This window comes from Bubalus bubalis, chromosome 2 (genome assembly GCF_019923935.1).
Source record: "Bubalus bubalis isolate 160015118507 breed Murrah chromosome 2, NDDB_SH_1, whole genome shotgun sequence".
NCBI classification, from domain to species: domain Eukaryota; kingdom Metazoa; phylum Chordata; class Mammalia; order Artiodactyla; family Bovidae; genus Bubalus; species Bubalus bubalis.
Window position 1 is genome coordinate 33478616 of NC_059158.1, and position 14186 is coordinate 33492801.

Below are 14186 nucleotides of genomic sequence, written 5' to 3' on the forward strand. Positions count from 1 at the left end.
CAGCATTGCCAGTGCTAGTGAGGGTACAGGTTAGGTGAGGGAAATCAGTAAATAAGGTAGACAAAACCTAGAGATAAAGTTTTCCTGCTAATTATGACAACATAACTGAGACATAAATTCCAGATCCCATGATAGTTATGTACTGGTTTTGAAAGGGTGTTTAAATGGCTGACTCTTCCAAGTCTTTATTTTCCATTTTCATTTTCCCTAGTTGAGTGTGTTTGTAAACTAACATTTTGGAGAGTGTTATAAATACAGATTATTTATATGTAGGGTAGATAAACAGTTGATTTATTGGGAAGACTACTTAGGGATGTATACTTATCATGATCTTTCCTTAACATGAGAAAAAATTGCTTATATCTGTGTTGTATTTTCAAGTTTTCAAATCAATACCATCCTTCGTCTGAGAAAATAAGAACGTTACCTGATGGTGTGGCCTTCCAGTTCTCTGTATGTGTCCAGACAAGTGGATACTGAGTCCATATTCTGCTCCACATTGATTGTGTGTGTTTTATGCTGTGACAGAAATGTTTTTCTTTGGAAAAAACACATGCACACGTATTTCCCTGACATTCTTCCAATTTTTAGAAAAATATGTTCACGTTTTTCCTACTGAAAACTTAGTTTCTTTCTGGGCAGATATATCATCTTTTTAAAAACCTCTCCCCCAAGATTTCTTTTTAAATGGTTCACAGTTAAATTTAAATTTCTATATTTAGGTAGAATTATGTTTATATACCAACCACCAGTATCCAGGAAATTCAGTGGTAAGGCTGACACATAGGGAGTTTATAGTCTGTTTCATAGTCTGTGTATTTAGACGAGGTTTGAAGCTTACTTAGCAAAATTGCTTGAACATCCAGAATTTCTTTAGTACAAATGCACTATTTGATTTCTTTGTAATTGTTAAGATAACAGTGTGTCACTTTTAAAAGATTAGTTCTTAGGAATATGTGTTAGATTTATTCCGTTCAAAGAAGGATGCATTCAGGAACAGCTTTTGTATGTAAATATTTGTATAATATTGGATAGAGTTGGTTTGCTGCAATCACCATTGATCAAATTTGGAAGAAGTTACAGGCACATTTTTGTACTGTTTTCTCCAGCATCTTTATTTTTTTCAGCTGGATGTATTTTATATTCCTTCTAACTAATCAAAATAAGAAACTGGTTTTGCCTGTGCCAAAAAAATAGAACTATCATTTTTCACATTCTTTTATTTTCCAGGTCATTTTCAAGTAAGATTGTGTTTCTGGGACTTCTGAATTCCAGAAAACTCTCAACTTTGTAGATAGAAGGGCCCAGATGAACATTTCAGGGGGAATCTAACTTTTCATGCAGTATGTTTTGTGTTGTGCATTCCAGATACAGTTAACTTTCTGTGTGTATGTGATTAGTGTGGAAAGAAATTAATGCAGTCCAGTATTATGATTTATGGACTGAATCCTTTGCCCACTGAAGACTTGCCAAAACTAAAACTATTTTTTTTTCCTTTGGATATTAGAAACAGCTACTGTTTTTGTTGATCTTTTAAAGTTCTGAATGGGCCTATTTCAAATCATACCAGCATGGGAGCTCAGATTAATAATATAGTTATTCAACCAGTGATACTGAGCAAAACCATTGCTCACATGGATATGAGGATAAAATTTCATAAAATTATTTTCAGGTGCATTAATGCATTTCTGGAAGCTGCACTTGATTTTTCTTTTGCATGAAAGAAATCAAGGATTTCTGTTTATTGTATCAGTTACAGGTGGGCATATAAGTTAACTGCATTTTTTTATACCATTAAACATAAGACATTTTGCTTTTTAAAGCACTAATGTGATTGCTGGGTGATCCCCAAAGATTTTTAACTCTTAGTGTATTTATCTCTCTTGAGACATCGTGACTGTAGTATATTTAATTTAGATTATTAAGAAAAATTTCCTTTGTTGTTAGTTACAGCAAGCTGCTGAAGTTTCTCAGCTTCGGGGAGCAAGAGTAATCTCTGCTGAAGATCTTCTGTTTCTGATGCGCAAGGATAAGGTAATGTAAAAGAATTTCACTGTATTGAAATGCCATACTTTGTGTTTAATTACACTTATGTAAGGAAGCTACTCTTGTTATATGGCTTTCATATTGGAATCATAAGTGTTGAACTCATTTTAGGTCCTCATAGTTTGCACAACAAAGTGGTTTACTACAACAGAATTTATTTTTTTTATTTTTATTTTTACATGGGCAAGGGCACTTATGTAAAACTGCTGACAACTAATTCTCACTTATCCTTAACATATCTATTTAGACATTTTCATTGCGACATAAAATTCACTAGATCTTGACTGGGTACTTTGTTCTGGTAACTGGGATATAACTAAATGGCATATTTATTTTTCTAATTTTATACAGGATTATAGACGTTCATAGAGTAGTTTTTCTCTTGAAATACAGAGTTTTTCTGTGACACTGGTTAATAGGAAAAGGCAAATCAATCAAGAAGAATATTGTCACAGCATAAAATATACACTCTATTACTTAGGGTTTTCTTTATTTGCTAGAAATCTATCTTTGAACTCTGATATTGAACTATTTAAGCATATAATTTTGTCATAACTGTCTTCCATGAGTAGCTAGTTGAAAACATTTTGTGACTTTCTGTGTGTTTTTAGTAGTTTTCATCTAAAAGATTGTTACATGTGGAGAAATGAGCTGAGTAACCAGAGCATGTTATGGTAGCTGCTAACCCAGATGAGCACCCAGGGCTTAGTTCCTAATGCTCCAGCTTTCATTTCTCTATTCTTTTCCCCTGGTCTTTTAATTACACTTACCTGTTTTTCTTTCACCATTTTTGTATGTTTGTGGCTCAGGTTTTTATCAGAAGGCATCCCATCTGACCTTCAGGATATCCTGTGAACATACCTTTCTGATACCCATTACTTTGTATTCATAAAAACCTTTCCTTCTGATTGATTGAAGATTGACTAAACTTGGATGAAGGATTTTCTCTTCTTTATGCAGTGGGATATACAAACTGCACCTCCACCAGTCTACCATGAAATTTTATGAACTTTTAGTTCGTTGACTCTTACGTGCTATGAGGACACTATAAAGAGAAAAGAAATGTCTTTACTATCAAGAAGCTCTAATCTGGTTTAAGAAATCTGTATCATTGAGTTGAAGAAGCATTTTGAGCCTTTTGATTATTTTAAGGTTGTGTGATTAGATGGAGAGTCTGTAGAATGTGGTGGAATGGAGGTTTTCTGCCTAGGTTGAAACTCATGCAGTTATATTAGAATGGAATTAACCAGGGTGCCGGAGAAGGCGATGGCACCCCACTCCAGTACTCTTGCCTGGAAAATCCCATGGACGGAGGAGCCTGGTGGGCTGCAGTCCATGGGGTCACGAAGAGTCGGAGACGACTAAGCGACTTCACTTTCACTTTTCACTTCCATGCATTGGAGAAGGAAATGGCAACCCACTCCAGTGTTCTTGCCTGGGAATCCCAGGGACGGGGGAGCCTGGTGGGCTGCCATCTATGGGGTCACACAGAGTCGGACACAACTGAAGCGACTTAGCAGCAGCAGCAGCAACCAGGGTGCAGGAGTAGTAATCAAGGCAAATCATGATTAGTGTGATGGCTCTCGAAGTGAATATGAAGGAAGGTTTTAGCAAGATAGTGAAGAGTAAGGCTATTCAGGAGCTAGTGACTTCACTAGGAAGACAAAGGAGAAGTAGGCACCATACAGCAAGTGGTGCTGAGAGGAAGGAGCCTGACTGTGCCCTTGGAGAAGCAGGGACCGAGACAGCTGGGTAACTGGAGTTAGCAGAATACCTCCAGTCGGTTTTTCTTTTTCATCAACAGAGGTAAACAGGCCAGCACAAAAAGTAGTCCGCGTCGACACTTTTTCCTGCCTCTTGGAGGAGTCAACGTTTTAAATCCTATGGACCCTTCAGGAACATACACCGATTGTCAAAGCCCTTCTACTGGCCAGAGGACTCTTAATCAGAATCTTTTAAGCAACCAGGAACATAGCTGTAATATGATAGTTGCCAGTGTTCTCATCTTTCTCCTCAAAATAATAATTTTATTTATATGCTGACATGTTCCAAACAGAAATTAAAGTAGTTTACACAACTGTAATATAAGACAAAATCAAATCTAAAGTACTGAATGGAATCAGAACAAAGAGAAAGGAGGGATAGCAAAGACCTGGATGCAGGTATATGTTTTTTCTCATAATAATTCCGGTTTATATTCAAGTAGAAGTTGTTGACTGCCCACTGTATTTTACATACTGCACTAGACAGCTTCGCTCATTTTCTGATTTATTTGTCACAATATTCCTCTAAGGTAAGTACTTTACTTACCTTGTAAATAAGGAGACTGAGGTTCAAAGGTTACGTGTTCCTTCTGGCCCTGCTTGGCTCTAATTGTGAGACTATCTTGAACCTCAGTTTCCCTATATATTAAAAAAAGATGATAATGTTTGTATCTCAGGGCTATCAAAAATATCAAAATGCATGTAAAAGAGCTTTGTAAAATATGTTTCAGCTGTCATTAGGAATCTTAAACCTGAAGACCAGAAACCAGTAATCATCTACTCTAAGTGTAAGCATACAACTGGCAACCAATTCTGTATTCTTGCCTGGAAAAATCCCATGGATAGAGGAGCCTGGCAGGCTACAGTCCATGGGGTCGCAAATAGTCAGACACGACTGAGCACACACATCAGTTACTTTTAAAGTTAAGCCGTATTGTAGTCTTCTAATAAACCTAAAAAAGCCTCAGCTATCATTCATCAGCTTTGAGTTTCATAAAAAATACGTTTCTCAGATTACAGGGTGTTTTCCAGAAATATAAAACATAAACCAACTCTTCTAAATAAAAGATTCTCAGTGAATTAAAAAAAATAAAAAAGGAAAGTGCTTGACTTCTTAAAACGGTTGTTGCAAACTTTTGTATAGGTGTTTATAAATCATTTTAAAAAATGAAATTTGGTCTTGAAGGTGTACAAAATTCCGCAAAGACAGTATTGTCAGCTTAGTGTGGAGAATGTGATATTTATCGCAATCTTCAGAAGGAATTTAACCAAAAAAAAAAAAAAAAACCAGAAAAGAAACAAAATTAATTGTGATTCTGGAGTATCTGAATACTTTCAAATCAAATGTGCTTTTAAAAATGCTTGTGTTTTAGCTTTTATCTTTAATTTGATGACTAAATTTTGTATTCATAGTACTATGCTGAGAATTGCTGTATTTTTCCAGTGGTCCTGGGGTACAAGTTTATTCTATTTAGTTATCACTCTTCTTGTTGCTGCTGTTTATTCACTAAGTTGTGTCTGACTCTTTGCAACCCCATTGACTTGCAGCACGCCACTCTCCCCTGACCTTTTCTTTACAGCATCAGATTTTACTTTCGCCCCCAGACACATCCACAACTGAACATCATTTCCACCTTGACCCAGCTGCTTCATTCTTTCTGGAACTATTAGTAATTGCCCTTCATTCTTCCCCAGTAGCATATTGGATACCTTCCGACCTGGGAGGCTGATCTCCCAGTGTCGTATCTTTTTGCCTTTTCATACTGTTCATGGGGTTCTCTTGGCAAGAATACTGCCAAGAGATGGGTTGGCTGTTCCCTCCTCCAGTGGACCGTGTTTTGTCAGAATTCTCCACTATGACCTCTACATCTTGTATGGCCCTACATGGCATGGCTTCTTGGAGTTACACAAGCCCTTTCACCACGACAAGGCTGTGATCCATGAAGGGGATTTAGTTATCATAGTAGTTTTTAATCATTAAAATGAATGTATGTGTAAGGTTTCTTCTTTACTTATTTCATATTTTTAATAGAAAAAACTTAGAAGACTGCTAAAATACATGTTTTTCCGAGACTACAAATCAAAGATTGTCAAAGGCATTGACGAGGATGATCTTCTGGAAGGTAACTTAAAGCACTAAACTAAAACTTATGTGACGCCTTTGTGCTGATGACACATTTATATAGAGTCAACGTAGGTAACTCCCATCAGGGTTCAATGTATGTCCTTCCATTCAATATGTAGCTTAGTAACTGTCCAAATATGTATATGGTTGGTACTTAAATCTTGTGATTTGCCAATTGTGTGACTTCAGAGTAATCTGTCATTTTAATTCTTCTTTTAATAAAATAACCTGCTTTATATCAGAATATCATGAAACTGAGAAAATTGTGCCGATTTAAAACATAATTGATTTTAGCAAACATAATTTTTCTGTTGTGAATATAGCGAGCCTGAACTATTATAATATATCTTTGAAATTGACACGTATGGTTTTTTGTTAATTTATTATAGAAAGTATCTGATATATTTTATAATGTAAAGTCACATCATTTTAATGTATTATTTCTGGGCTGTTTGAAATCTTAACAAAAAATCTGACACAAAGTGGGAATTTTTCCTTAGCTGATTTTCCAACTTAATTCCCTATTTTAGGATATTTAGAAAAAATATTTATGTTGCAAAAATCAAATACTGATAAGCTGAAAACAGATAATTACTAAATAATAATTACTAATCAAAATAAATGTTTGTGTTTTTAGAAATAGCACATCTACTTTGTATTGAATATGGTCACTGTATAATGGTATCCTTTGCTAGTGATAAAGTAGCTAAACAAACTCTACTGTACTAAGGACAATTCCAGAAAATTGCTCAGAACCAACTAAAGAGTTAACTGACTTTGAAAGAGAACCAGTTACTTTCATTAATCCTCAACAGATCCGCAAGAGTAATAGCTGTGTCAAAAAAAAAAAAAAAATACTGATCAAACGTTTAATCAGTATTGTCTATTTCATATTCCTATAGTTCTCATACAATTTAACTCCTGCAAAATAGTTCTCCAAATGAATTTAAATGCTTTCATTTATGGAGAGCATAAAAAACACAGACTTGGAGCACACAGACCTAAATTCCTATTAGTCCCGGTTCTCTGCTTTCTTTCTGGAAGCATCATTGAGGGTCACTTTCCTCATTTGAAAGCCAGAAATTATATTACTGGCCATCACAGTTCACTATGACATATGAAAGGCAGCTGAGACCCTGCTGCCACTGCATCAGTGATGGCTGTTGCGATGCTTTGAACCCCGGGAAGCTCAGACTGGTACTCAGTTTTACTCACACTGTGATGTGTCAGTTTGATGCCCTCCCCTCCTTAATTTATCTCAAACCCCTCTATTTTATCATTTAAATTTTCTAATTTTGTGTGCCTTATATAAACTTCTAAAATACAGTTGACCCTTGAGCAACATGGAGGTTAGAGGTGCCAGCTGTCTGTATAGTTAAATTTGCCAAAAACTTTACAATTGGCCCTCATATACACTGTTCTGTGTCCCCATATTCTGCAACCACGTAGAGTCATGTAGTATGCATTTAGTGAAAAAAAAAAAATCAGGTTTAAGTGGATACACGTGTTTCAAACTTGTGTTCTTCAAGGGTGCACTGTAGTTCATACAATTTTTAAAATAAAATACTCAGGGTAAAATACATTTAATACTGAAGTGGGTCTTCTGGAATGGCCGTGTGAGGACTGTGGTAGACTCTTTGCCCAGAGAAACACATTTAATTCATGAGCATTAAGAAAAATAATAGTTTAAAATCTCTAGAAACTATTCTTAATGGCAGACAGCAAATGGAAAAACATATTCAGAGACAGTCTACTAAATCTCATTAAAAACAGTGAGAATCTGTTGCATTTGAGCCACAGTCTACTCTCATCACCTCTCTCCTCCCTTCCAGCTCAAAGTGCCCCAGCTCAAAATGATACAAGCTTTACTCTGGGTAAATGTGTCCAAGAACACTGGACACCTGCTTCTCTAGCCCCTAATCTAGGGTGACAGTTTCACCCCAGAAAGGGCAGGAGGTCAGCATCTCTCATCTTCTTCCACTCTGTGTTGCACAACTTCAGTGCTAGGCAAGCACAGCTCAAAGGACTGTGACTGTCACTCATCCTCTAGTAATAGGCAAGCTCTCAGGTTGCCCCATCTTGACTTGCTGCTGCTGCAGCTGCTGCTAAGTCTCTTCAGTCGTGTCCAACTCTGTGCGACCCCATAGACGGCAGCCCGCCAGGCTCCGCCATCCCTGGGATTCTCCAGGCAAGAACACTGGAGTGGGTTGCCATTTCCTTCTCCGATGCATGAAAGTGAAAAGTGAAAGCGAAGCTGCTCAGTCGTGCCCGACTCGCAGCGACCCCAGGGACTGCAGCCTACTAGGCTCCTCTGTCCATGGGATTTTCCAGGCAAGAGTACTGGAGTGGGGTGTCATTGCCTTCTCCACATCTTGACTTGCTCACAGGGAGTAAAGCTTCACACCAGAAGAGACAAGCCTTGAAGACAGGGGTCTGCCATCTCTAGCGAGGTCCCCCGTCTTAGATCCAGGACAGGCTTTCTTGGACTACTGATTGCTCTTCCCAACTCCAGCTCTAGTACAGAAGTGCAAAGATGCAGCCAGTAAGAGAGAGCCTTAATAGCAGAGAGCTCTACAGCTCTTCCTGCAGGGACTGACTCTTTGGAAAAGTGCATTTGGAAGTTCTTGACTAAGAGTGTTTTAAAACAATGGAGATCCTGGTGGTGAGCCATTAAGAGGAAGCTGGTCACTCTAATACTAATCACAGCACAGAAAACAGTGCTCCAGCTTAAAGTTTTAACAAAAGAAAGCAGTAGCTAAGAAGACCAATAGCTAAGAAGACCCCCTCCTGGGATCAGAGCAAAATTTATAGGCTGGTCAACCTTGACTCTGCAGAGTGACCCAAATTATTTAGATCAGTCCATGGAGCAATTTGTGCTCAATAGTATTATTGAAACAGCAGAACTCTCAGCCAGCAGTTAGTGGAAGCTAACAGCTGTGTATGATGCAAATAGAGTCAGACCACCCAGAAACTTAATGGAGGGAAAAGTGACAGCAAAAGAGAACCTGACTTAAAAACCACAATCATTCCTGGTGGTGGAGTAAGCTCTTCACATGCTCAAGGCTGTGCTGTCTGAAGAGCAACATCGAAGGCTACACACTGAGAGGGAAAGAGACTTATTTGAACTAGTCCAGCCAAGTCACTAAACAAACAAACAAAAATAGCTAATGATGACAACAAGCCCCAGGAAGGAAAGGGAATTATTATCTAGAGTTGCTCTAGTATATTTCCTAAAATACTAGTTTTCATCAACAATAACAAAATACTAGACATGCAAAAAGACAGATATATATGATCCATAAAAAGGACAAGAATAAGCAGATAAGACAAAGTGCCTTTGAAGAGGTCCAGATGTTGGGCTTCACAGATGAAAACTTTAAATAGCTATTATAAATAAATTCAGTATTTTAGAGTATAAAAACTCCAATACTTTGGCCACCTGATGCAAAGAACTGACTTATTGGAAAAGACCCTGATGCTGGGAAGATTGAAGGCAGAAGGAGAAGGGGACATCAAAGGATGAGATGGTTGGATGGTATCACCAACTCGATGGACATGAGTTTGAGTAAGCTCTGGGAGTTGGTGATGGACAGGGAAGCCTGGCATGCTGCAGTCCATGGGGTCGCAAAGAGTCAGACATTACTAAGTGACTGAACTGAACTGAACTGATAAATACATTCAAAAAACTTAAGGAAAACATATGTAAATATAACAAAAGAAAGATATGGTTACAGTGTCTCACAAAATAGAGAATACCAATTAAAAAATAGAAATTATATTAATAGAAACAAGTAGAAATTAAATCCACATGCACACACACACACACACACACACACACACACATACCCCAGAGGGTATCCATAAATGTAATTATGTAGGTAAATATAAAAGAAAATGTAATTGTGTATTAATATATATAATTGTACTGTTGAGTCTGTAGCATACAGATATGTAGTATATTTGATAGTGGCAACACAAATGAGGTGGGTGATAACGAAGTTGTATTGGAGCAGGGAATGACAGTTTTTCTTCTCACTCTAAAATGTTAGGGTTGTCTTTATTTGGTATATGAGTATGTAATTTGTCACATTAAAAAAATAATCCAGTTCTTACTCACTAAATCACACTGATACTTTTGTGTATTAAACTGTACTAATTATGTATTGTATGTTACATTCCTTCCTGACTTTTTGCAGTAACTTTCTTAGAGTTTTGTTTTGCTTTTAAGTAAGTATGGTAGTTTTATCTCTTATGAGAAAAAGAGTAAAATCACATCCCATAGATTTTACATATATTGTCATAATAATGTACCTAGTATTTTCTTCTTTTAATTTCAAGTTGCAATCCTAATGCCTTTTATTTATGTCTTTGTTTTTATTTTCTCAATTGGGCTTGCCATAGCAGGATTCTTTTTCCAAATCTGATAGCCCTTCTTTTTTTTTTTTTTTGGTAAGAAATTTTAATCAATCTATAAATACTTATATAATAATTGATTATTTGGTTTTATTCTCACAATCTTATTCATGACATAAGTAGGTGATTCAATTCTGTAAGACATTATGCTTTTTTTTTTTGATACAAGGGTTCTCCTTTTGAAGATTATTTTGAGAGAATTCCAATTTTGAATTTTATATGCAGTATTCCATACTTAACAATGGTTAGGACTGATGTAAACCTATTTAAGAATATTTTGTTTTTCCTTCCTTTATCTTCATGAAGACAAATTGAGTGGCAGCAATAATGTAAACAAAAGACAAAAAATCGCTCAAGACCTTCTCAACTCTATTGACCAAACAGGAGAACTCTTGGCAATGTTTGAAGATGATGAAATTGATGAAGTTAAACAAGAAAGAATGGAGGTATAGTACATGCTTCCCTTGTTAGAGTAATAGAAGAACCATTGCAGTGTGTATAATATTGGATTATTCTATTCTTATGTCCTTTAAAAGTTTGTCTGAATTGTCCACATCAGTGGTTGCATGTCTGCAGCAGCATTGTGCAGTGAGGTAGTCCTGGGAAGGATGTCCAACTCTGCCTTCACAGCTGACTTTGGGAGACAGCTTCAGTCCCCTGTCTCTTTGTTTCCACATTTGAATATGGGTAGATTTCCCAAGCTTCCTTCTGGATTTTACTTCTACTGATATTATTTTCTTCCATAAAAGCTAGTTTATAATTAAATAATTTACTTAGTTTTTGTACCAAACTGTCCAGTTATCTTTGTGGGCAAAACTAATTCTTACTGCTTTTGTGTTGACTTATGGTATGAAGAGCTATATTTTTCAGCCTGTAGTTACAGGCTATGGTTGGCCTCACCGGCTAAGGTAGTATCCAGGGCAATTACATGCTTTATGTTGCTGTAAAACAATGTCAGTGACAAGTGCTTGGATTCCCTGGGCATGTTTTAACAATGGATAAGAAAAATTGTATGCCTTCTATTTACCCTAGCTATTTATTCATAAAATTGTTTCCTTAAATATTATACTTTGGAAAAACAAAAGTAGTGACTGATTTCATTTGAGTGCCTTTCAAAATATAAGGCGTTATTCTTATCATTTGTATTCTTATAATGCTTTTACATGTTTTTTAAAAAAAAAAAAAAAAAAAACCTCCATTTTTCCCCTTCTCTTTAAATTGGGCAAGAGAGGTAATGCCAGAGTTCTGAAAGATTGTGCTAAGTGCTGACTTTATCATAGTCTCTATGCATGCTAAAAATATAATTATTTCATGTTAAATTTTGGAGGAAGTCCAGTAGACATCCATGCTTTATAAAATTTAACAGCCTTCTTTCAAGAATTAGTATGCTTAGATCATGAGCTGTGATCTAAAGGCAGTGTTCTTCTTAGGTATCAATTACCTTAGAAATGTGTGGTTATCTTGGTTTGAGGCAACTGCAAATGATTTTAGTTCAACTTTGCCTTGGGCCAAAAACGTGCTCAGTTGTCCAAAGCAGATGATAAACATATATTTCTGATGTCATTATGGCCTAAACAGGATATGATTGTTTAGTGGCATGGTTTTACTTATGATGCATTACACAGAGAGCAAATATTGTTTATGCTTTATTTTTTAAACATTTTTACATTATACAAACGGGCATTAAGAAAAATTTATTAACGAAGGACTCTACAGAAAACATTAGTGAAATTGAACAAGTAGCTCTTTCAATTTTGACAGGAAAATCTCTGTCAACCAAGCCTATTGCCCAGAAGGGCATTCCACAATCAAGGAGAAGAAGAGAAATGGAGCATGTTGTAACAGTAAGCTCATAATAGCAGGCTACTGTGGGCCTGGAAAACTGATGAGTCAGTAAGGTAGACGTTCAAATGAATCAAATATTTGGAAATGTAGGGCAGAAAAAGCTTGGGAGCTCATACGGTTTAAATTTCTCTTCCCTATAGTTATATATTGCATAGTGGTGACCAGGATAATAAAATATCAATAGTTGATAGAAACAATTGCAGCGAAAGGCAGCTTCATCTATACGAGAAAAGTTAGGATGGCTAGCTTCTCTAAGCCTTGAATCATAACTAAAATCTCTAACCAAAATAACAAAGAGTAGTTTCGAGATTCTGTTCATCCAAATAACAGAACTTAAACTGGATAAAAAATGCTGAACTTGTAGACAAAACTGTAGACAGTAGAAAGTGGAACCGTTAAGAGCATAGTCTTGCCTGCTTCTAATTTGACAGGTTATAGTTTCAAGCGTAAACCACAACTGTGGCAGTCCATATGAAACCACTTTGGACTCACAGACTGCAATCCCTGGCTTTTAAAGTGCAGTAGAATAATCAGTCCTGGCATCACTCAGTGATTTAATTTTCCTCTAAGCATCACTTACAGTTGTAGAAACTTTGTTTACTACCTTCTCCCCTCGAACGTATGAAATGGTATAGACCTACCAACAAAGCTTATTATTGTTTTTTTTTTTCTTTTTTTGTTTCATTTAAATGTAATTTAGAAGAGAAAAAGAAATTTATAGACATAAAAGCTCTCTTGGGATCCTAGCTTTTTCTCAAAACATTGAGGAAGCATATGAAAAACTGAGTTCTTTCCTGTTGTTTTCAGCTGATTTGTGTGTGTGCCTGGCTTTGTGTTTTACTCATAATTTGCTTCGTTAAATATTATATATTTGAAATATAAAAAAGTCTGAATTTTTATGTCCATTTTTTATATCTACTTGCTAGTCCATCATCATATTAACTAACTCTTACTCCATTTATCTTTCCCCATCACCAACACTTTGGTATATGAATAGTAGAGATCTATGATCCATGACCTCTGAAGATCCCTCTTAAATTATCAAGTGTAGATTAAACAATATTCAGAATTGCTTTAGTATATTTGAGAGACTGGGAAAGAGAAGCAGGGAAATGATAAGCATAATACATCTAAATATTTACAACTGCCCTCCAAGCACCTTTCAGACCCCCTCTACCCACCGCCAGAAAGACCCAGGTGTGTTTAACTGTTGATCCTGTTTCTTACATCCCAGTCTTTTGAGATCTAATCAACTAAATGTGACTGTCAACCAAGGCCAAGAAAGGGTCACTGAAGCCTGCAGGTAGCTTTGTATTTTCTTAACAAAGGACCTGTCGTCACTCACATAAGAGCCTCACCTAAGACCCTGCTGCTCTACTCATTAACCAAGTAAAATATCCTGTCTAATGAGCTGCTAGGGTTTGTGAAGGAGGTGTAAATAAGGAACACTAAAAAGAAAATTGAGTGAATTCTCTACTTTCTGACTAATCCTCAAACAGATAAAATAAACAGGGACCAAAGTTCAGAGCTCACCAAAGGGTAGCCTTTAAACAGCTTAGGGTGCTGAAAATCCCCAGTGACTGTTTATTGTTTGTTTTTAAGTCAGAGGCCTAATCCTAGAATCTAGAAAGAAAGTAGAATGGAATATATAAAATTTAAGACAGCTTAAAGATTGTTTAAAATTGACTGAAAGTTGAATAAGACCTCATGTGCCATCTGAATTGTACTGGTAGGATGACCATGCTCTGATTGGCTTAGTTTAAGTCATATGCTCCATCTCCAAAGAGGAGGCAGTTAACCTCTGTAAAAGCGTGAGTCCCTGCAGCGTTAAGAAGAAGGAATAGGTGCTGAAAAGGCAGACACAAAGGTCCTTAAGGATAAAGGACCTCTCCTTATGTGTAAGAATTGGCAGAGGAGGTGCATCATCATCTCGACTCTCTGCTCAGATCTCTGGGGTTTTTTCCCGTAGAGACAGCGTGTTAGAACGAGTGGAA

The 14186-nt window shown here is 36.5% G+C and overlaps 1 protein-coding gene across 3 annotated transcripts in view; it reads left to right on the forward strand.

Annotated features, from left to right (window-relative positions):
• Positions 1-14186, forward strand: part of SUPT3H (SPT3 homolog, SAGA and STAGA complex component) — a 411938-nt gene that overhangs the window by 259121 nt on the left and 138631 nt on the right. For all 3 annotated transcript variants that reach the window (XM_025261004.3, XM_025260996.3, XM_045162913.1), the window contains 3 exons: positions 1948-2034; positions 5842-5932; positions 10654-10793. In XM_025261004.3, coding sequence (XP_025116789.1) covers positions 1948-2034; positions 5842-5932; positions 10654-10793 — 318 coding nt within the window. The remainder of the gene's footprint in view (positions 1-1947; positions 2035-5841; positions 5933-10653; positions 10794-14186) is intronic.